Below are 24,316 nucleotides of genomic sequence, written 5' to 3'. Positions count from 1 at the left end.
CATAATGCAGTGTGACTACTGAGTGACTTGACTGAGATCCAAAGTGAATAAAAGGCCTCACTATGTGAGGCAGCGAGGCTGAGCTGCTGCAGTGCTCAGGACTTTGGCGGGTGACAGTGCATTAGAACGCTTCACACACATTTAATTTGCCAATAACATCCTATTGCCATTTACCACATGGTCTGTGTCATCAGAAACTACCATGATCAAATGAGCATCTATGACTGCTCACATAAGCATCTTAATATTGTCTTCAACAGGATATGATACAAGATAATACTGTATAAAAACCTGAGATATTGCTAGTAAGGGAAAGTGAAACATATTTTTTTTCTTTGTCGGTTTAGTGTTGGTGGACAAAATCCCAATAAAGAATTCAGAGATTTTAATACTTATTGCAAAAAGCATGTTGCAGTCAAATAAACAAGTTCAAAAGTTAACAAAGGGTCGGGACTCAAATCTGGGACGTTAAAGTAATTTCTAACCTACATCTTCTTTAATACTAACAATTAATCTAGGGGCCTCCACTTTGTGATTTAATAAAATATTGAATTGAATGTTTTACATACATATGAGCTGCACTTCTTCGTAGCCTTATCGGGTATGAAACTAATTATAAAGCTTAATCTCCAGAAAGCATCTGGCTGTCACCATCACATTTTCTCATCTGTTTCCACTATTACCTAGAAGAAAATTACAACTCAGAGAAGAAATAGTGGGTGCAGAGTTGAACGGTCTTGACAAAATCTAAATGTTTAGATGATAAAACTCAGATTGCATTAAAAGAGTTACTTTGAAAATCGATTGTTCAGAGACAGAAAGATTTCCAGTACCAGTCAGTCGCCGCATATTACTGACATGAATGTCACTGTTGGAGGCTTCATTAACTCTGAATACCTTGGATGACATGCTACAACACACAGTTCTCTAAAAACAATGAAAGTCCCTGACCCCGATCCAAGTTTCAGCTTAACGAAACAAAAAAGAGACACTTTTCCTTAGCAGCCATGGGGCAGTCGACTGGGGCACACAAACAACCTAATGCCTCATGATGTTGTTTATCTCCCTGGAGCCAAGTGCAATACGTAGATGATATGAACACATGCATTGTGAAGTTGAGGATTATTATCTTGCATGTGCGTCAACACATTTACACAGGACTGGAAGGGGAAGGTTAAGGCAGATATCTGGATGAGAACCTTTATCTAAAAGGTCTTGTCTTCTCATATCTGGTGACCTCTTTATGAGTTTGATGCATCTTTTCAAAATATATGCAACCAGCGAATTAAAAAATAAATATATATATAAAATATATAGGGGAGAATGGGGTAATCTGAGCCACTTTTTACATTTGCTCCCCTCTAAGGGAGCTAAAATGATTTATCACTAAAATGTACACATTTCCCATTAATTCAGGATGTTTCCTAGAAATGGGCATTAGCAGAATTTTTTCAAGACAAAGGGCAGTGAAAATATGATTGTTTAAAAAAAAGTTGTCATGTGGCTCACTTTACCCCAGCTGTGGGGTAAACTGATCCACTTACTTTTTCCACTCAGAAACTATCATAACAACACATATTGTAACAGTAAGAATCCTGAAAGCTAGCCACACATTCCAGAACTAATGTCGCACTAGTAAAAGAATGATGGGGTTTGGTCAATTAAGCAAAGCAAATTTTCACTTGAAAGTAACTCTGAACAAAATAAAATATAACATATTATAATTCAAAAGGTTTTAATAAGATTCAAATGAAAGATAGAACCAGTTAGATTAGAACACAGTCTGGGGGTCAGAACACAGGACCCTTAAGGCCAGGACCCACCAGTCCGACTACCCGAAAATGGTGACTGCCGATTCAGGGAGCTCCAGTCTTCCCGTCGCGGCCGAAAAAGTGCAAAGAACACACCAAACCGACTGTTGCCTTTCCGTACGCTCTGCGCTTGCGTGGGACGTAATGTCTCCATAACAGCAGGCGGCGCTAATCTGTATTGTGGCCCGAAAAAATACGGAAGCCGGAAATGATGGGACGGCTCTCTAGTCCATAAACATAGATAGAAATACGTATTTATATTTATGGACCATAAAGAGCACCATTTTTAGCAAAGAGTGTCGAGCATGGTGTCGAGCAGTCAACAAGGGTTGATGCATGTGAGTACTCGCTGAACGAAACAAACAAACACATTAAAACGATGGCTAACTGTTGTTAGCTGTTTGTGCTACCCGCCTCACTTCCGGGCTTCACTGATTCGCTAGCCCTCCACAAATCAAATTGCTCAAACTGAAAGACTGTCCGCTGCCCAATCGGCTCAAAAGAAGCCCGATGACATCAACTAAGACCGATTTCACGGCACACACCAAACAGATTCGTGTCTCCGTCCCCTCGAAACTCTACGACGGCGATTTTCGGGCCGGTGTGTCCTGGCCTTTAGAGCCAGCTAGTGTCTGGGGGTCAAAGCATAGGAAAATCAGAACCAGCGAGAACAGCCTGGGACTCAGAACACAGGAGAAGACACAACTGGATTATAACATCAGCCTGTCATACTCTACAACTAGGCCTACTCTACATTCCAGCTCTGAAGGTTACAGGGAGAGATGAGAAGGTGCTCTTTCCGTGTGGTTGCCCCAGGTCGTCTTCCTGGTGTATTTCCTTGGCATGATGGCTTTTCTACAATGTGTATGACATTAAAATAAAACATATGTTATGTAATATTACATTAAAATATGTTTAAGACTAAACTTAACTTGTGCCTCATGGTGGGGGGAAGTGAGACAGTGGCTCACTTTCCCCCACCACCACAATTTGAGAAAAAACTACCTCTCTTAGCATTTCAGGCTAATCTTCAGTTATCAGCATCACATGGTTTCATATGTTGGTAGTTCATCAACACGTATGATATAAGTTTTTCTACGTGAATACATTTGCTTTGGCACAACAGTTGATTAAGTTGACAGCAAGAAAATTTACTTTTACATGCAAAATACCTATTTTGGTGAAAAAAACATGCTTACCACAGCACCATGAGGTCCTCTCTTTCAGGGCCATGGGGAAATGAGAGGGGCTTTAAAACATATATCTCACATGACCACACATGTTTTCCGTTGCCTAGATACAGGGGGTGGCTCACATTACCCGATGCCTCAGATTCCCCCGTTCTCCCCTATATATAAAAATAAATCTTCCCAGGGATTAGTTTTGCTAAAATGTAAACCCACACTAGCAATTTATTGCATTGAAAGCAGTACAAAAACAGCCAGGGCACATCACCCTGTCATTACAGAGCTTACACAGACAGCCACTCATTCACCTATGGGCAGCTACAAGCCATCAGCCTACTTGACTTGCACATGTGTGTGATGTGGAAAGATAACCCACATGAGCACACAACACAAAAGAGGGGGGTTGGGGATATAGAATTAAATCTGTCTGGCTCTGAATGCCACTGCGCCACTGTGCTGCCTCCCTTTACAACTTTTATTCATGAAATGGGAAAATGTGATAAATATAAAACTGCATAAATGACTCATCCGAGTAGTACATCTATTTAGGATTTCATTGTGTCAGTGTGTGTGTGTGTGTGTGTGTGTGTGTGTATGTGTGTGTGTGTCTGCTGAAATGCCACAATATGAGGGAATGAGGTCTCTGTCCTTTGTCTGCATAATCACCTTAAATGGTTAAGAGTTGTTATGCTTAGTCTATGTAGAAATAACACCAACACTAGTGGTGGGGGCATTTCAGTGGCATGGCTGGAGAACACAACCTCCATCCCTGTTTTTGTTCCTTCTTTTTTTGTCTTTGATGTGCTCTGAAGCCATGCTCTACCAGGAAACTGAGAAGATCAAAGACAAGCAATTTTATCAAATGGAGCCCTTGTCGCCTGTTTGTAATGCTTGATTCTTCATCAGGAACACCCATTCTGTCGCTGTGATGCCACCAGAGACACAGTGCTCTTTTAAACCCAGTGATGATCTCCTCCGTTATCCAGATGAAAACGGATTTATTCAAACCTCCCATCAACTGACCCTATAAATAGAAAGCTTGTGGAAAATCTTCCGGGAGAAAAAAAAATAAGCCGTGCTCTTAAGCTGTTATTAACATACTTGATATAAAAATGGCAAATGTTATTTTGGAGCAGAGAGTTTTCTGGGAAAATAACGTTATGCTTCCTGGTTATATTTTTTTAATTTTGTACAAATTTGGATTCAATTAATTAGGAAATTATCTGATAAAAATACACAGCCGAGCTATACTTTCTGATTTTAAAATGCACCCGCTACTTGACTGCAGGCTGGGTTGTAATGGTAGTTTGCTTCAGGAAATGTATGCATTATTGCTTAAGGGCTCAAGCTAAAGAGCAGGCGAATGATGCAAAAAAAAATAGTTTATCATCCAACTTGATGGAGGCTGGCCTCCAATTTGGAGCAAGAGCATAGAAAAGCTTTACAAATGCCTTGGGCACGCTCGTATCTGGGTACAATATTTCTAGAAAAGGGCATCCTGCATTAGTATGTTTCAAAAACTTGCCCAATGATGATGTAATGTAACAGGCATTCAGCAGCATTCTACCAAACAGCTGAACTACTGCAATCGATGTTCACCTGTTCTTCTTGATTAGAAAACTGCCACCTGTTCTCCAGGGAGCTATTATAGCGACTTTTATTGTGGTGAGTGCCACAAGGGAGATGGTTCCATAGCAATGAATGGTGGTATCATTATTTCATCCCCCTAAATCTAAAGGTTGACTCATTATTTTTGGTTCACTGTGCCATGATGAATGCCCGTCCTTTGTGTCTCACGGTAAACGCACCTCACCTCTGAAGTATGCAGCATATTCCTCTGGGCTTTTTCCTCTGCTATCTGTTACAATGCAAGCAGCTGTGTCAAGTAGCGCTCCCTTTGTAATTCAAAGAGCTACACTAGTGTGGTAACTACAACAACTCCCACTGCTACCTGGTGACACTAATGAACACAATCATTATGACCTCATCATAACCATTTACTTTTTTTGTCTGAGTGTGTGTGTGTGTGTGTGTGTGTGTGTGTGTGTGTGTGTGCGCGCGCACATATGTGTGGATGTAAAACACGTTCCTGAAAACACCATTTATTCCGGTTAGCTCTTGTCTCGACTAGCTTTTAATTATTGCTCAATTCCAACACACACAGCAAGAACACGTTGCATTGCTCTATGGCAACACTGGACAAGTAGCACCCCTTATAGAATACACTAACGCTCTTTTATTCAACTATCTCAAGCTAATCACGATAAAATGATTTGGTGCTGCAGATTTGACTGAGCATTGACCTCTTAAAATCTTATTCATTAATTTTGAAATGTTGCATTGCATGAGCACTGTGATCCAATCTGACGCTGCTGCATCCATGGTCCCATTTGTTGCATGTGACGCAGATGCCATGTGTCGTGTCCATGTTGGCCAACGTTGGTCTTAGTAAGGATGACACTGATATAAATGTATAAGACATGAACAAATATATCTTTGGAATTTGCAGCCATCTTAAGTCTGTGCTTATGTGCAGAAAAAACAGCCATTTTAAATTCACAGCAATGATAGTGCATTTTGAATTCAGTCCAACCAAATGAAAGACCCCCCTTTAGGTGATTTGGTTGGTGCTGCTGTGGTCTTTACTTCATACATCCAACTCCTGTGGCAGCTTTGGTTTCCCAAGTTGACACATTTCTGAGCCAACTGCAGTTTACAGAATACATATCTATGTGTGCTCTTTGTTTCATCGGCCATCACACTTCAAACATGCAATAAGGGCAGGGAAAAGGGAGTGATTGACGTGCACATTTTGATTGACAGGATTGCTATCTTTGTCTATGCATACAGTATAGTCCATTAAGTCTACATCTATTTCAGCATAATATGAAAGGAAGAGGACATGGATACTCACCTTCTTTAGGGGGCCGTTTCACTTCCGCACTCAGATTGCACACCTGCCCGGCTTGCAGTTGGGGCGACAAGCAACCCTCCGTTTGTGGATTTAAAGGTAACACCACGTTGTTGAGCATGAGCATACTCTCTGACTCGCCATCGCCCAAGTGCTGAGGACAAGTGCATTTTGTATACACGATCCCACACGTCTCCACTGTTGCTTTCTCTAACTTCAGGCAGTTCTCCAGCCACGTGCAAAGCACTTGACACCCAAACTGGCTGGGGCTGGCCTTATTCAGCACCAGAAACTCCACATTGGACTTCTCCTCCTCTTCCAGCTTCTGCGGCGTCAATCCATTGTAATCGTAGGGGAAAACCCTCCGCAATTGAACAAAATTCTTGGCGTACAGCAAGAACACGTAGACATTCTTGGAATCGCACAGGTACACTATGGATTCGTTGACCTTCAGCAATTCGTTGATTTTTTCGTGCGAGTAGTGGTCGAACTGATAAGCAAGCAAGGAATATTCAGAGCAGCTCAAGTCTGGCTTGTATAGCTTCAGGTAGATGCTGTATTTGGTAGGGTCTGGGTTCTCCAGCGTCCATGTACAGTTTGTATAGTTCTTAGGAAACATCTCACTCACCGAATATGATCCATAAATGACCCCCTTGACCAGAGTGGAACACCAATAATCTTGGGCACCAGTTAATCCAAACATAACCAGAAGATAGGTGGAAAATATATAAATCAACAGGTTTCGAACAGCCTTCATCCTATGTCATTTGGCCTGCAGGGAGAGATGGAGGGGAATTACACAGAGGCATTTTTAAAGGCCAAGGACATATGAAATGTGATGGATGATCTTTATCAAGTGTGATTGATGTGCTCCACACAATTCTTCCCGAGTCCTTCTATGAAAATGAAAAAAATATATAGACCAATTCACCTCAGCAACATGTCTTTTGCATCACCATCCTGCCTCCATCATTACTATACTTTGTGCAAACATTGCCACCTTGTGGTTGCTTCTGCAGTTATTTATTTATTTATTTTTGAGGAGTGGATATGGGGGGTGCAATAATGTGAGTCATTGAGACATTTATATTTGGATCGTATTTGGTGTGGCACAGTCCCTGGAGATATGCAAATAGAGCTATTTGAAATATCCGACACCAAAAGACAATACGGTGACAGAGTTATCCAAGTCAGTGCAGTGGTCACGAGCCTGCTCATTTTACGCAGTAACCAGGTTCCTTTTCAAATCAAGCCGTTTAATTCGGGATTTAGTCTGTCTCCTCAACCGACAGTTAAATAATGCGAGGGGAGACTAAATTCAGACTCAAAATGTCCTCATGCGCCTGCCTGGTCACCATGGCTTCCCTCCTCTTGCGCGCTCTTGGGTCCAACCACCCAACCTGCATGTCTCCGAAATTCAGGGCTTTACATATCTGACAATGCAATTTGATAAAGAGCAGTGTGTGAGCGTGTGTCCCCTGCCTGTCTGTGTGTGCGTTTGAGCCTGCCTGTGTGCGTGCGTGCGCACAATGCGTGTGGGTGTGTGAGAGCGAGCGAGAGAGAGAGGGAGAGAGAGATAGAGAGAGAATGCAATGAGATGTCCTGATTGCTTTAATCCTACAGGCAATGCAGCTGTGAGCAGTGTCACAGCAGACCGTGCGTGTGTGTGTGCGTGCGTTCCTCAAACAGTGTGTGCCTTTAGCCTGCATGTGTGTGTGTGTGTGTGTGTGCGCGCGCGCGTTTGTGTGTGTATTTGTGTGTGTAGGCGTTGATATCCCGAGGAGGCTATAGGTAGGCTACATTTGCACTTATCTCTTCAACTTCCTCCCCTATCTTTCTTTCCGAATTATACAAGCTGCGTTGCAATAAACCACTGTAGGATAACGTGCGTGTTATACATAAAGATTTGTAGATGCATTGCTGAGTGAAATCAGCTTTTGGTCACGATAAATCCAATTGATTCCACATCCTTCCGCAAGATTCATGGCCAAGGCTGCGCGTAAAATAAAATAAAGAATACAATAAAATAAAAAATCAGTATTCTGGAGATGAAGAACCGGTCGTCAAGAGACGCTGGTTATATGCCAGGGCTTGTGAGTGCAAATTTGGTCCCGAGAGGACATCTGAATACAGAGACACTGGCTCCATCTCACGCAGTCAGTTCGACGCACGGCGCTTTAAAGTGATTTTTGCCTCTTAGGAGGGAGATCAGCTCCAAAAAAAAAATCATCTGTTAAGCACCCTGGACTAATACGAGCGGATGAAAGCACCAAATCCATCGTGTTGAACAGACAGGACAAATATTTAACAGGCGGCGAGGCTAAACTTTAACTGACGGATGATGACACATGAACATGAGCTTTTCCAGGCGGCTTCAGTGGCTCCATGCATGCAATAATCACAATCACGGTGGTAGTTGGTAATATTATGTCTTACCTTACACTGCGGAAGCTATGGCTATTTTTCCAACATACTTGACCACATCCTTCATAAATAAATCGTGCAGTCCTCCGGTGAATCAATACTCTCCATTCCCTGACTATAGAAGGTCGGGCGCAACAAGACGGTTTCGATGGATGAAAATCAAATGCGTTACACTCCGGTCTGCCCGCTCATATCCTCCCCAGCGTCTGAGTCTTCTTCTGGGCTTCTCCCATCCAAACGGAGCGCAACAACGCACGCCAGCCGCCGAGAACGAGGGACGGGGAGAAAGGGGGAGAGTGAGAGGAAGAGAGAGAGAGATAGAGGGAGAGAGAAATAAATTCTTGGAGTGACGAAAAGAAGGGAGCAAATTCTTACAGTATTACCATAAAAATAATTCGGCGGACTCCACGTCTCTATTCCCACTGATATGGGCTATGTTTTCCCCGGTAAGTCGCGCACAAACCCCCCCTCTAGAAATACAAAAAAAGGAGGGTGGAGGAAAAAAAGAAAGAAGGGATCCGTATAGTGGGTGGATGTGAGCTGTTGGGGGGCTATAGTGAGTTACAACAGAGATAGAGAGAGAGAGAGAGGAATAGACGCGCTTCGCTCGGTGCTTGTAGAGCTCCAGGAGCAAGGCTGCAATATCACGTCACACACTCAGCCGCTAAGATAAAGCACGTACGTACGCGCTCCTTACCGCCGCTGCGTCTGGCACCGCCAATACTTTCTTCCCTGCACTCCTCCTTGCTTTTTTTCTCCTCCTCCTCCTCATCAATGCCTCCTCTTAATTCAAGTCAAAAGGGTTTCCCCCCGCTGAACCGGACCCTCTCACAAAACGCTGGCGTTTCTTTGTTGCGGCAGCATTCTCCAAAACAGGAATATTTTATGGGACTTTTGCCTTTTTTCTCTCTTTTTTTTCTTTTTTCTTCAGGGGAAAAGTGGGAGTGCATAAGAGTGACATGATCATTAGTAGCCTACAACTTGTCTGCATTCTCCTCTGCCAGTGGGACCGACTGGCTTGTTTGGTCATTTTTCTTTTTCTTCTCCCCATCTCCCGATGGGTGACAGCCGCTGCTTTTATGATTTCTTCACTGTTATTGCACTGGTGTTCGGTGCCTTCATGCTGTAGGAAGAACAAATGCTTATGAGGGGGCCAATAACTTCTGTGCTCCCTTTGGAAAGTTGTTCCAGTGTAAGTGCAGGTGCGAGTGACTAGGCTATACTCAAACCTGCTGCTGTTGTTTTTTTTTCCTTTATTTCACTCTCTCTATGGCCTCTCAGGGGAATGTTTATTTGTGTATTCAAGGTAAGGATCATGAGTATTTATGGGCTGCTTGACATGAGAAGACAGCTTCAGCGTTTGATGCAACCCCCCCCCCCCCCACCCCCTCTTTGTTTCAATTGTTTTTCAAATGCTGTGCCCTGGCCTTCATTTAACGATCATCAGTCAATTAGATCCACTGTAACCTCAAGCCTGTAGCGTGTGGCTGACAATGGCTCTGCCTCTGCAGAAGCCTTTCCATGCCTATTGGCTGAATTCATTGGGGGCAAAATAGTTATTATGGGTATGTGGAGTTACACAGTCATCTAAATGTGCCTTCCCATTGAAGGTGGCGGGTCCTTTCTTTTTCAGTTCATAATTAAAGGCCTTCAATCCCCTTATGCAATGTAATCAATGAGGAATGAATGTGCACAGCCTTCACATGTGTTTGGAGTGCAATTGATTTGCACATTCAGAAGTATTTGCCTGTTCAAAAATGGGTCAGTAGCCTACAGGTTGAAGCAAATGTTCCCCAGTACAATTTCACCATGGATTTTTTTACTTTTTTTTTGGAGGAGTGGGTCAGCTGCTCTAATCATTTTTGCTGTGAGCAGTTAACTCTCATTAGCCCGGCTGTCTCTTTCGGGCCTTGACTGAATGCGTTCCATCTGAGCAGATGCTGCATGAAGAGCCTGTTTGTTTATGCTGTTTTCCAGCGAGTTTCAGTTGTGAAGTGTTTGCGAGACGGACAGCGAATACTCCAGAACTATACACAAAGAGAGAGAGAGAGAGTCAGCCGCAGCAGCAGTGTGAGAATCTGAGAGGCTGTGTTTATATCCCCCGCCATCCCGTAACCCAGCAGCGTTAACAACATTGTTAATGTGCTGCCAAACTTCTAAAAGCCATGAGAGCCATTCCACACAGTTGGGCTGCCGTGTGGCCTGTGATTGCGGTTAGATTTCCAATTCCAGTTTTCTGCAGGCAGCCATTGGAACATCAGGGAATGACCTCAAAGAAGACAGCTTTTCCAAGGCCAAGATGGAGATTTTGGCATGCGTGTTTTTGGCGCTTTTGGCTCAGGAGGCTATGGTGGGGGGGAGAAAACAAATTCACCAACAGCCTTACTGAACAATGAGAAAACAATAAGCATCTCTCTACTGACTCGGCCCATTGCCAGGCTTCAGGAATGCTCCCACCGCTCTCCCCACTGCAAGGACTTTTCCAGATTCCAAATGGAACCATGCAATGTCTGTGGTAATTTTGCCGCCTGGAGAAAAACATGAAATTCATGAGAAAAATATGGCTCCATTATGTATCAAATTAGAATAAGAAGTGGAATGAGTATGACCTCGTCTGACCTTACAATGGCGGTGGGATATGTCCTGTATAAGATCGATTCCTTGCAAAGTCTTCAAAAGTAAAAAAAATAAACAATAATAAAGTGAAAAAAAAAAAATGTGTTGTGGACGTGTACATGTCAAAGGAATGTCAAAAGGCTACGTATACAACAGATTGAAAAGCTGGGGGACAGGAACTATATTTTTAGAAACCTGTATATATTCATAAAGCCTTTTAGATTTTCTGAAATACCTCAATATTGTATCTGGTCAGAGCTTACTTCTACCACGCAGATGCCTTTATCCTCCCGAGTCTCTAAAACAATTGTGATATTTCCCATCTAATAGCAGTTGCCGAATCTGTTATATTATTCTGTCAACTCAAGAATCTGTTTGAGCACATGGATATTGAATTATTCATGGCCTCGCATAAAGAATAGCCCTATTATCACCTGCTCTTGTTTGTGTGTGTTTGTGCGACTGAGCTTGCACTCATACATGTTTGGGTGTGTGTTTGTGTGTGCGTGGGTGCAGAATAGTACGTCTGTTTGATATAATGGCTGTTTTACAGCATTCATAACCATTATAAAAATCTGTATATTGATCGTGTGTTAAACATCAGTCTATTGATGTGAACCAACCATTATGAATCATTACAGGATGGCTGCTTTAAGAATATATGAACTGTCGGTCTTCTAGAGAAAATATGGATTTCCTTTGTACTGTCATTTGCATGCAGGCACGCGGGCTCCTGCACACACATACTACATAGGCGCGTAGGGTAAATTCTCCAGACACCAGTGAAATGTATTCAGAAGCTCAGCACAACTCAGTCACCACCAGGTAGTCCATATGTTACCTTTGACAGAGCACAGTGATAATGGGCTCCTCACTGTTGGCATCTCAGCTGTCTTATTGGCAAAGCCCAAATGATCACGTCTAAAAGAAGCTTTTCCTGAAGTGTGGAATTGTTTAGTGTACCCTCCTGTGCTGTTGTGCAATAGGTCGTTATGCCATTTGTCACTGCAGGTGTTATTGTGTTTATTTAACGGTCAGATCTGGGAGCATTTTCATGGCTTTTTGCACTGCTACATTTTCAGGCAGTGGTGACGCAACTGCCATTCCCCACTTCAGCTGTGTAGGTGCAGTGATTCTTGTGTACTTCAAAGATGACACCCTTCTGTTTGGTGCTGTTTTTTTGCCACAAAAAGCAACACGGCTCTGTGAATGTCAATGTCGATCACCACTCTCAACGATTGTAGGATGGAACATGCCTTGAAATGTCATGCACACTTTCATGGCCCCTGGAGATTAACTTCGACTGACTTTGGCGATCCCTTGACCTTTCCTTTATCACCACCGCCAGCTCCACATTTCGACAATGTACAATGGATTGCTCAGAAGCTTATTTAACAAATATTCATTGGTCCCGGAGAATTAAGTCATTCTATGTACACGGTTATAAAGTGATCCTTTTGACTTTTGACCTTGTGCCACCAGCAGGTGACTTCATCAATTAAAATATCAACAGCTAACATTTAAGTGAAATGTCTCTACAACTATAAAATGGTTTACCATTACATTTGGTACATTATTTCATGTTGTCCTCAGGGTGAATTGTACTTACCTTGGTGATCCTATTGACTTTTCATGAAGCACAATCATCAGGTCAAAAGCTAAACGTTTCCATTCTTTGGTTTATGATCAAATACAATTAGTTGTAATTAGCTATCATTAGCATGCTAACAGGTTAACCTAAGACAGTGAACATGCTTAACATAAAACCTGCTAAACATTAGCAAGTTGGCATTCTCATTGGGACAAGTAAGCATGCTTATTTCCAGCTGACCTTTGTCTTGAATGTTTGATGTAAAAAAAAATAAAAAAAACACTCACAGGAAGAACTCCCAGATATATCATACTATTTAGAGCAACATGATTAAATAAGGAAGCTGAAACCTACCCTGGGACACGACTAGAAGTGGATAATCACTTTCACACACAGGCTAATGCCAAATAAACTTGTGGAAATGTCTAGACATAGCCTACTGTGAAAGTGGAGGTATCCTGAAACACCTCCAATTTGACTCATTTAACACTCTCGCAAACGGTCTGCATTATGGATTCCTGCTTACAGTACAGTTCTTCATGTGCCACGTCTATTGGGTGTCACTATCAGTATATATACAGGCCTGCGTCTTATGGTTCGATGCGATCATTACACTAATGATTCACCGCTCTATTAACAAATTAAAGTGTGTGTGCACTTTCCCCGCATCCCTTCAAGGGCTGTTTTCCCATTTTTTTCTCCACATTTAATTAAAAACTGTTGTAAAAATTGCAGAGTGCTGTAGTCAAGATGAGGTTAAGTGGTGAGGGCAGTTCTTTCACTTCTTCTTGCATGGCAATAATAAACACTTCAGGCGAGTGCAAAGGGAAATGTATGTTAACCGTATAAGATAATCAATGTCTGTCAGAAAGATGCATAGTTGAGGCCCTTTGAAGATATACCGCACATGCAATCAATGTATCAAAATGACTTCCCATGTGTGAGCTATGAGCCCTTTGACTCCCGAGCACACATGATCCCTGGAAGTCAATCGAAATGCATTATTAGCCACATTTATTTTTGCCAGCAATACAATTTTAATTTTAATACAATGAAGGCACCTATAGTGTACACGCAAACACAATGCTGAGGAAAGACATTGATAGTGTTATTACATTGATTTTTCCTCGTAAACACCAGCATCATTGTAAATAACACGTACATGTATAAGCATTTATCGTCATTTTGAGTGATTGTTGCTCTCTTGAGCCATTCGGGAACATAAAATGCCATTAAAAGTATCCCTTTATTATTTGACATGTTTGGAGATGATCTTTTCAACATGCACACACTGGACAGTGTTTTAACAATATTTATCAATAAAGGAAGGTTTCAACGGTCCATTTTATCAAAATGTTAATTTCTATGAAACATTTAATATTTTAAACCTGGAAATTATATATGTTCAATTTGTAATACCCTGAAAATGTATTTTAAATGGTTTCTACAGAGCTTGTATTACCTCATAAGCTGAGACATGCTCTTTCAACTTCCACCCCACTTTTACATCTAAACTTGGAAGCACCTTGCTTGATTAATGTAGGTGTACTGACACCCATGGAAGCCTCTGCTGTAAGAGCCCAGTCTTGAATCGTGTCTGCTCGGAGACATTAGGCCAAGGTCTGTCTCACATGGTGTTTCTGATCTAAATGTAACTGAGCTTATGACCCTGCAGCGCTTTCACAGTAATCAGGGAAATCAGGAAGTCAGTTAGTCAATAGCGCCAAGATGCTTTATAGGGATGATATGATCTCATCTCCTAACCGCAGTGCCTGAACTGACCCTCTTCACTGGTGTTTGTTGTCAAGCAGAAGAGATAAAAGCATTGACGAACCTTGAACTTCATTAAATGCGTGAGTGTGACATCAGTAACACAGTTTAACCTATCCAGGGGAAAATGAAAAATCAAGAGCTATAGAGCTACTGTGCAAGGGGTAAAAACAAACAAACGCACCACTGATCTGAGTGAGGCTATGTTTGAGGGCGGCATAGTCGTGTTTGGGTGGCTGTTTATTTTTTTATAGGATTGATAACGTTCTGCCAACAACGGAGTGTGTCGAGTCAAGACGATGAGGCTTAAAAATGAGCTCCGACAGTGTGGATGCCGTCTTTAATTAATCACTGTAAGGCACCTTTAAGTACACAGTTGAGTGAGCAGTCAACCCACACACATGGGGTCAGTGTTTAAAAAGAAGCCCTCTAAAGCTGGGGCTGTAATGCTCAAAGTCGCACTGAAAGCGATGCTGTCTGCTTCAGCGGTTTTGACATACTGTATTTCTGCACGTAGCGGCACGTTCAGATGGAAATCCTCCTGCTTTTTCAAAAAAATAAATGCCATCCAGCCACCAGGATACAAACATGGGAACTTGGTTTTACACATGCAAACCTACACATCTACTGTATGGCCTCTTCGAAGGCTGGTTTTATATGATGGGATGGCTTGAGCAAAATGGACAAGTTCAGGAGTGTGTATAGCTGTCATTGGCTGTAATTTCTTATGAGCACTCTCTGGCACCGTTTACTAATGAGTTGATTTGATCATATTTCTGGTATTAATTGATGAAAAATTTACATCATAGTATGGATCATTCTGAAAACAGCACTCTTTTGGGACCCTTTAATAGTTGTGTGTTATATCATCACTGGCTGCTATCTCTACAAGAAAAAGGCAATTCAACATCAACAGAAATGTATAATCCCCGTGATGACAAGGTTTCTTTCTATCAGCATCTTTCATTACTTTCCCTTCTACGTTTTTTGATGTTAAATATACCAGTGTGCTGTCTACTCAAAGGAATTTGCTTTTCAAATGTCTCCTCATCCACCTGACCGGACCAAATCTCTAAGCCACAGAATGTCTTGTTTACCATATGGCTGGATATAAATATTAATAAATTCACTTTCATATTTTATACATGTGTAAGAAAGCGGACATAATTTGGGTGATTCTTGTGAGGATGAATATACGAGCAGAAATTGAATGCGAGAAAAACTGTTAGTGAGCTTTGCAAATCGTTTGCTGGGCACTGCCTTCCATGGACAAGATACCACTAAGCCTCAACAGGGCACAATTTCTTTAAATAGTATTTATCATTCAGGTAAAACAAAATATATATATATACAAATGTAGGACCTGTCATGCATATGTGACCTAAACTATGCCAGTCTGGCACATACAGCTCTGCTTTGCATTCCACTCACACTCCTATTTGCCTTTTTTTTCTCCAAGCCTGGGTTTAGAACTGCATTTTAAATCATGGTATTTTTTTCCCCAGCATTGTTCCCGTGTTTTTATTTTTATTTATTTTTTTGTCAGAGACAATACTGCACGGCATGAAACCTCAGGGCCTTTATCCGGTTCCCTTTGAATGTGGTTCCAACCGGTAGTAGGCCACTTTCGCAGCAACCCCCCTTCTCTGGCTGTGTAAATATTCCATGAAGCGCTGCCCCCACACTGAGGATTGACGAGCATTCCAGATTTGAAAAAAAAAACTTCCCATCTTTAACAGTGGGTTGGATGGCAGACTTAAACTGACAGTACCCGTGCTTTTCTTTAAAAAAATGGCTTGTGTTTAAAAACAAACAAAAAACACTTGGCTGTCACAAATCACGTGTCAATTAATGCAAAACAACCCACGCCATGCCTTGTTGTAGGTGGTAAAATTCCATCAAATTACGAAAATTACGAAAATATCCATATCATTTTGTACGACTTTTAATTTATTTATTTTCTCTGCATAGGTAGGAAAAATATGCATGACTGCTTATCTGTGTGAGGCATTCAGTAAAAATAAAAGGCAGAGAAATCGTGCTGACACAAAAGCCTCTGGAAATAACCCCTGCAGTAGCTAGGCGAGCGGGCCGGTGTCCTTGTTAATCAAGGAGATCACAGGTCACCTTGGCAATTATCAATTCTGAATACACACAATAACAAACGATCTTTCCAACAAATCACCTGCCACATTGTCATTGGATCCTCTCTATAATTTATTTTACCCTGATGAGGGGGCGGGGGGGAAACACACACATACACGACAATCTTGAAACTGCGTGGAAAAAAGAGATGCTTAGTCATTAATAACAGAGACTAATATGAGTTAACCCCATAATGTTGTCATTGGCTTTAGTGCGCGCTCCATTGTCATCTGAAGGCTGTATAGTCTCACTAATCAATCATGAGCCACCGATCAATCTCTGTCACCTTCGCTGTTTAGACCCTGATATCTACTCCGCTGCTGTAAAATGATTAACTTTGAATCGCCGGCATCTTGCCACCTGATCTGAACGAGGCGTGACGTATTTATTGACGTTGTCACTTTTGTTTGCACAATCCTTTCACCACATTTTATCTTTTTACTGTAAGCAGAGTCAAGGTTCCAGTGGCTTTTTTCATGTAAGACATTCACACAACCACTGACCGCCTCATGAAATGGGCTTTAACAGTCATAGTGACTCCCCTTCGAAGCTGTACTGAATGCATTGTAGAATTTCAAGCAGTGTACTATGGACTGTGTATCCTACACACACACAGTCCGTAATGTCTCTGCCCTATTAAATGTGAAGCATATCCTACCAATGAAAAGCCTCACGTAGACCATTTTGCTCTATCTATTGTAGCTTTTGTGGCTCCGTGGACAACTCTGAGATGCAGCTAATTAAAATTATGTGATAAAATAATTAGCCTCCGCTGGCAGACAATGGAGAATGAAAGTCGTTCCTGATCATTAAAAATGAACTGATAAGGAACTTTTCAAGCGCCTAGCATTTCTCCACAACGCAGGTTATTCATTAGCACTCGCGAATATGATTTTATTTAGTTTAAAAACAGTAGGTAACATTATGGACCTGGATCGATGGCCACTTGCCTGTGAGTGAATATGAAGTAGTTTATGTCCATTTCATAATGAAGTGGGTTTTAGAGAATGGTCAATTTCAGTTAGACAGAATGACTATCAATAGAAGAACATTTGAAAATTGTCAGAAAATGAATGTTGTCCCATTGTATGTTGTCACATACAAGGAGGATCCAAACATTAAGTTGACCATTAGTGACCACTGCCTTTTGGCGGTTTGCATTAGTACACAGTAGATGAAAAATAGCCTCAGAATGCTTAATTGTTCACTCAGAATGCTCAATTGATTCATACAGAATGTAGTAAGTGAAAAGTAAACATGTTTCAGTTGAATACCCTAGTTTCTTTGGCTGATATCTGAAATATTTATTAAGAATGGCTTTAATGAGCAAAATAGGGACACCTCAATCGATACTGAGTGTTCCACTTACATTTTGATTGAGGTCATATACTTTGATTTATTAATCTGTGTAAAATGCATTTTTTTTTCTCTTTTTCTACCCCCCACTATGACCTTGAGAATATGGTCAGTGATTCGAACTCTGCTTTGGCTCTGCTGAATAATAAAGATTTATAGTACAAGATGATCCTCCTGCTATGGTGACTGAGACACATGAGCGAATGCTGAAATGCCAATGTACCGTACATAGGCCGTAATTGATCTGATGCTTTTATGTTAGGATGTAGACACGCATCAAACAATGCACCGTTATACAAGTTGTAGTGAATGGGCTAATTGCGTACAAGATCTGTCCTTTATTACCATAATTGCAATTTAAACACACATATCGAATAAAATGCCCATTCAGTTTCACTTACATATAGGAATTTGGTTTGCATAGCACAATATATATCCCCAGACACCTCAGTGCATCCTGCTAATGATAGAGTTCACACATTCCTTTGTCTTGTTCAGGTAAAAACAAACATTGTTAACTGTATTTTTTTTTTACTCAAGGGAACTATCATAATTGTCATACCATACTGCATTAAACAATCAGTGCTTTGGAATCAACCTTGTCTCAGGAGCAATTGCCTGCATCTACCTGTCCGCTGTAATGAGGCTCACTGGAAAGTGCCTGCACCACTGGTTTCCTGCAGCTCGGCTGTCCCTTGTGATATCCATCTCCTGAGTCCAGTCTGGCTTGTCAATCTGTGCTGGAGGGAGACAGTGCCTCTGCTGATCACATCTGCCCAGAGAGCTGCTTTCAACAGCATGAATGGTCATGGTAAACTGTGCCTCTGTCATCACAACCAGACAGTCCATTTAAAAATCGCACCACACAATCTTCTCAGCGTGGGTGGCTGACTTTTGTACAAATTTACCACTCAGAAAATAATTTGATTCAGTAACTATTGAAAAGTCTTTTTCAATGAGAATGGTAATAATTGCCCCTAGTGTTACATTTATATAAGCCTAGAGCTGTTGAAATCACTTGTTTTGCTATTGCTTAGTTTATTAAAGCAGTAATGATAACCGAAATGAATCACTCACCGTGCAATATTGAGCAGGCCCTGTCGGACTCTGCCCATCTAAAGAAATGACAAACAGGGAGACAGCTCAGCTGCTGGATGCCAAAAAGTTAAATGCAAAAGTAATTTCCATTAAAGCAGAAATCCACATAGTTTATACTACCTCTATAAACTTGGACAGTGAAATCTAGGCTTATGTCTGAGACCATTTTTCCACTAAAACAGATGAAAGCCAGCCAAAACTTCAATTTGCCATCAAAGCAAAACCGTCTGCCCTGTTAACACTGACATAGAGTCAGTATCCATGGTGACGTTGGGAGAGAGAGAGACATATCCCCTAGCTGTGCATTGTGAGGAAATTAAGCTCATTAAAGTATAGAGGCTAAGGGGAATATCCCCATGAGTCCACAAAGTCACCCCCTTGGATGATAGAGCAGTCCACGTCTCTTCATGATATTGATTTCATGCATTCGGTTTGGACCTTTTTTAAACACTAATCAATGCTCATAAGTATTTGTTTATTGCTTGGCCTGAGATGTTTAGAATAATATAAGGGGCATATTTTAGTGGATACTGACTTAATGATGACCTGTCAAGAAAAATCCTTTGATCAACTCGAAAGCATTCGTATTAATTGAACTAGAGTGAAGATTAAAAAGGTTGTTGTTTTAAGTAAAAAAAATACAATTGGTGGTGCATTGCATGGTATTGCACACAAAAATTGATATAATGGCTGGCAAAGAGCAACAGTGCACACAAGTCTTCCAAGTCCACCAAACAAACACAACTGAGCGGAGGAGCCCAGAGATGAACACCCTTGGGTTATTACCTCCGTTGTGAAGTGGAAGGCCACCTGTGGTATCCTCGATTTGTGAATTGGAAGGGGAGCTGCACGTTCCCCCCCCCCCCCCCCCCCCCCCCCCGTGAGTAGTGGGATATATTAACAGGGTAATCTCTGGTGTACATCTCAGAGGGAGACCTGGTTAGGGGAACACCACTAAGAAGTCCCATTCTTTTCTCTAGGGGGTCCTGTGCAGGTGTGCTATCACGATATCGGGAGCTGTCTGGAGCACTTACACTGCCGAGCGATGACTATACCGAGATGAATGAACTAAAAGCCCCCCCCCCACTCTCTCTCTCTCTCGCTCTCTTTAATGACAAGCCCAATTCTCTCCATTTCTCAGCTCTCCAATCATGCAGACAAAACTCGAGCCGCGGCTTGGGTCCAGCCAAGGCCCCACAGCGTGAGGATGACCCGTCAGTCTGCCGTGTGTTACATGAGCCAATCTAGTGGGATGATAAATGATAACCAGGAGCCCCGTGCCACTGGCCCTGCTGTCAGAGGAGATTTGGGTTGGGGGAGGGATGACGGGGGTTGCCACACCGAAAGCGTGCTGGTGGTGGTGGTGGTGGTGGTGTCTCTCACAGCAGCTACAGTGCAGAGGCTCCTGTGCCACCAATTAATGTTTGTCTATTAGTTCACCCACGGATAAGCAGAGCACAACCGTACAGCACGGCGGGCAAAATAGCACTGCCCCCCGACAAATAGCAGGCCAGCAAAGCGTGTGATACTCCTGGGAGCATGAAGGAGAAAAGCTGTGAGGCATTAGGTGAGTACGAAAGTTGGCAACAGCAACAATTAGTCTGGCGGTGCTCCTTCGGGAATCATCACCTGGGAAGAAGAAACTTTGAACAAAAAAAAAAACAAAAAAAATCTTTTTTACTCCAACATTGCTTTTGTGTAGAGAGGACGACTGCGGGGGAGGAGGGTTAATTAGAGCATAATAGCGCTCCAAAATCCAAACAAGAAACCGTTTTTTCATCGTCCTTTCTGTCATGCTGCTCTGGCCCTCCTCCTGCCCTCTGCCATGTCTGCATCACTACAGCAGGTGTGTGTGGGTAGCCGCCATCTGGAAATGGCTTTAACAGCAGAGGGTGCCAAAGCTTTTCAGTTTTACATTTCCTATGCACACTATCCCCACTGCCTTTAAATCTCCCCATTAAGGGCACACTATTATGTTTCTCGTTTACGTTTTAGAATAAATACAATTTGCACATTCAAACTAAATCAATGCGGAGGACTTAATGTGATGGCAAAAAGCTATCGGGACCTTCTTACTGCGTCGTCGTCGTCAAAATGAACCATCAACAAAATATTACATAATCCCTGCCGTGAGTTGCTCTCTATCAGCATATTTCACTTGTAACACTCCCAGGTGCTTTTAATGCTGATTTACCAGCTTTGTGTCTGCTTTATAGGATTTCTGCTGTTGTTCTTCAGGAGGTGAGAAGTCCAATCTGGATGAAATGGAAACATGATACAGATCATTGGGTTTAATACACTGCTGTCTCTCTCGGATTCTCTCTTTTTTTTGTATCCCTTATCTCTCTGCCATCCCAACTAATTTCACAATAATACTCTAATGAGAACAAGTCCAGGGTTTCATATGCAGAGACACCTGTAATGCAGCCATTATCACGCAGCATTCACATCCGACCATTAGAGCTAAATGCAACAGTTATTGCGCCAACACAACCGTGTCAAGTGCTGCTAATATCGCAGACTATCCCATTAAGCAAACATTTTGTCCTTCAAATTGAGCAGTTGTGAAAATGCAAAATGTCATGCACTCTTGCATGACATGCACTGCAGTGAAGTGCATTGAGTTGCTACTGTACACGCTACCGGTTCTGCCTGTGTGCATCTGACCCGGGAGTGGATCTCTCTTACCATCTGTTACGAGACAGAGGCAGGGAGAAACACAAAGAGCAAGAGGACGTGATAGAATATAAAATATGTTTTGAGTTAGGGAAAAATAAATAAACAATACCCCGCACATGCCTTGTTTTTGTTGCTGTAGAAGACAGCGCAAGAATACATCACTTTCGGATCACATGAGGATTCCACAATGCTAATTGTTTGTTTTGAGGTCATGGCAATGCCACATTGTTACGGCATCTGCTCACATCTTATTTGTTTCCATGGTGCTGCAGCTCAGGTGAGTTACATTATCTCGGGATGGTGCATCCTATCATTTGGAGCCCCCGCGTGCTGAGCTGACTGTAAGTTAATTCTGTCGGTTGGAATGAGCATCTTTCTGGCATTTAAACCACAGGGAGCTCCTGTTGTGTTGGCAGCCAGAATGGAGTGCATGCACCATGAAAGTACAGAAAGCAGATATATATGGCGGCATAATCTAAAGATTGTCTCAGAAATCTTTAGTTTAGTGCCAAATGAGCCTGCGAAGCAGAAGGCTGGCCGGCAATGCAAGTGACAGATGTCTGATATGTTTGGCATGGATTATAGCTGAAAGCTTATTCCTCCACCTTCTCTGTCACTGGAGCTCAGACTCCTCAGACAATTCAACAGTTTCCAAATTTCCAAATGTAGACTGTGAAGCATCCAAGCATCAGAAATGGAGGTTGTCCAAAATATGAATACAACATTTCAAGGTCATAGAGTAGAACATTCAAATAATTGTCAGAAGAGATCATTCTCCTACAGTTTGTGTTTGCTATTTGTGAATAGTTTTGTGAAAGTATAAAAAAGACCACCTGTCAACATAGATGATTTCAGTCTCAGTCTCTTTTTCGAATGTCACATATTGATAAAAGTCAGATTATTAACTTATTCAATCAAAAGGTGGAATATAAAGGTATACATAGTAGCATTAGACCTATGTATTTCTTTCACAGCAAAGTCCAAAGTGGAAAGATAAATCCCTTTCCACTAATGCAGTGTAAAAAGCTCTATCCACCTCACATAATGTTCCATCCAGCATCGCCCACAGTGATGGCCAGTCAAATTGGATTAAGCTGAGGTGGCTTGGGGCTTCTCTGCAGCTGCTGCTGTTTGATATGGGGTTTAGGTGTGCTGCAAGTGTTAACTTGGCCGGTCTTAAAAGACTCCCAGAAACACATTAATATTTTATATGAAACTACAGACCATGATGCCAATGTGTCCTTGGCCTTACAAAAAAGGGAACATTATAATTTGTGGCGATTAAGTTGGCCTACAAGATCAGTTCTGCACATCCGAACAGTGACAAAATACATTTAAATTCAGTGTATTTTCATTAAAAAAAGTGTCCTTGCTAAACATTTGCGTATTGTGACAAAAACATACAAGAACAACACTATTATCAAACTACAATATAACATGTATGATTTATTGCAACAATGGGTAGTTATGCTTCAATGTCCATACATTCAAAGTTGAACTGATGTATATTGATTGTATATATTTACTAGTGGTGGGCCGTTATCGGCGTTAACGTGCTGCATTAACGCAAGACTCTTATCGGCGATAAAAAAAATATCGCCGTTAATCTCTTATTCCACCTCCTGTTCGGCTCAGGAGAGATAATAATAGCCAGGGGCCGTTGTTGACACTTGAGGAGCCTTTATTCTCTCACACACCCGCCGCTCTCTCTCTCCATCACTTGCCCACGACACAATCGGGTATTGGAACGCAGGGTGGGTGTGTGTGGCCACCGGTCGCCACGTGACTATAAGTTTCCAAGTTTTAAACACTTCTATCTCTTCAACGTCACCGTACCCGAATCCTAAATATCCCCTTAGCAGACGCTATATTTCATCGGGGGGAAAACTTTGTTTTGCGCCACAGTTCGGCCGTAATGCTGCTGCACACACACACACACAGACACAGGCGCACACACACACACGCTGCATGTCAGAGAGGGGCGCTACCAAAAAGACGAGAGGAGCGGTTGGAGCAGTTGGAGCGTTTAGAGACACATGCGTGCACATTTATTTACATAAAATCGCAATCGCAGTCATTTGTGCAGTTATGTAAAATGTTTCACTAAGGAAAATTACAGAAAAAGTAACGCACAGTGACTTTGATGAGTAACTTTAATCTGATTACTGGTTTGGAGATAGTAACGCGTTAGATTACTCGTTACTGAAAAAAGAGGTCCGATGCCGGTAACGCGTTACTAAGTAACATCTTGTTGAACATTATTTATTTTCATCACCAATTATCATAGTAGAACAGCTTCCTCAAGCAGATGAGCCCCTGGTCTGATGCGCCACCTGGCTTGAGAAACACGTTCTCAAAGACTTACTTTGAGTCATTATTTAGGAGCACACACATATTATGAATGAATTCAAATGAGCCATTTTAATCTAGATTAATCTAGATTAATTCCAAAATTAATCTAGATTAATCTAGATTAAAAAAATTAATCTATGCCCACCTCTAATATTTACATATATCAATGACAAGAGCTTCATTGTGATGGAAGGCATGAGTTATGTATAGCCTGGATTCCAACGAAAGGCAGTAAGCCATGTAGCCACAACCAAAGCCAAAAGTTCAATCCATTGCCAAATTGCCTCAAGGTACAGTTCCCCAAGTGGCCTCTGGAAGCGGTCCTCACCACAAAAACTGCAGTCTGGGATTTTTTGTTCCAAATGCTTTAAAGGAT

At 41.9% G+C, this 24,316-nt stretch overlaps 1 protein-coding gene across 1 annotated transcript in view; it reads right to left on the bottom strand.

The window, feature by feature from the left end:
* The window catches only part of adgrb3 (adhesion G protein-coupled receptor B3), a 114,672-nt gene extending 105,894 nt beyond the window's left edge, over window positions 1–8,778 (bottom strand). The window contains exons 1-2 of the mRNA XM_080036256.1: window positions 8,346–8,778; window positions 5,913–6,681 (exon numbers count right to left, since the gene is read on the bottom strand). Of these exons, the coding sequence (XP_079892382.1) occupies window positions 5,913–6,666 (754 nt within the window). The 5' untranslated portion in view covers window positions 6,667–6,681; window positions 8,346–8,778. The remainder of the gene's footprint in view (window positions 1–5,912; window positions 6,682–8,345) is intronic.
* Between the last annotated feature and the right edge of the window lie 15,538 nt (window positions 8,779–24,316).

Source organism: Ammodytes marinus (genome assembly GCF_949987685.1).
Source record: "Ammodytes marinus genome assembly, chromosome: 11".
Lineage (NCBI taxonomy): Eukaryota > Metazoa > Chordata > Actinopteri > Uranoscopiformes > Ammodytidae > Ammodytes > Ammodytes marinus.
Note: the sequence above shows the minus strand (reverse complement) of the source record. Positions and strands in the feature narration are given on the sequence as shown.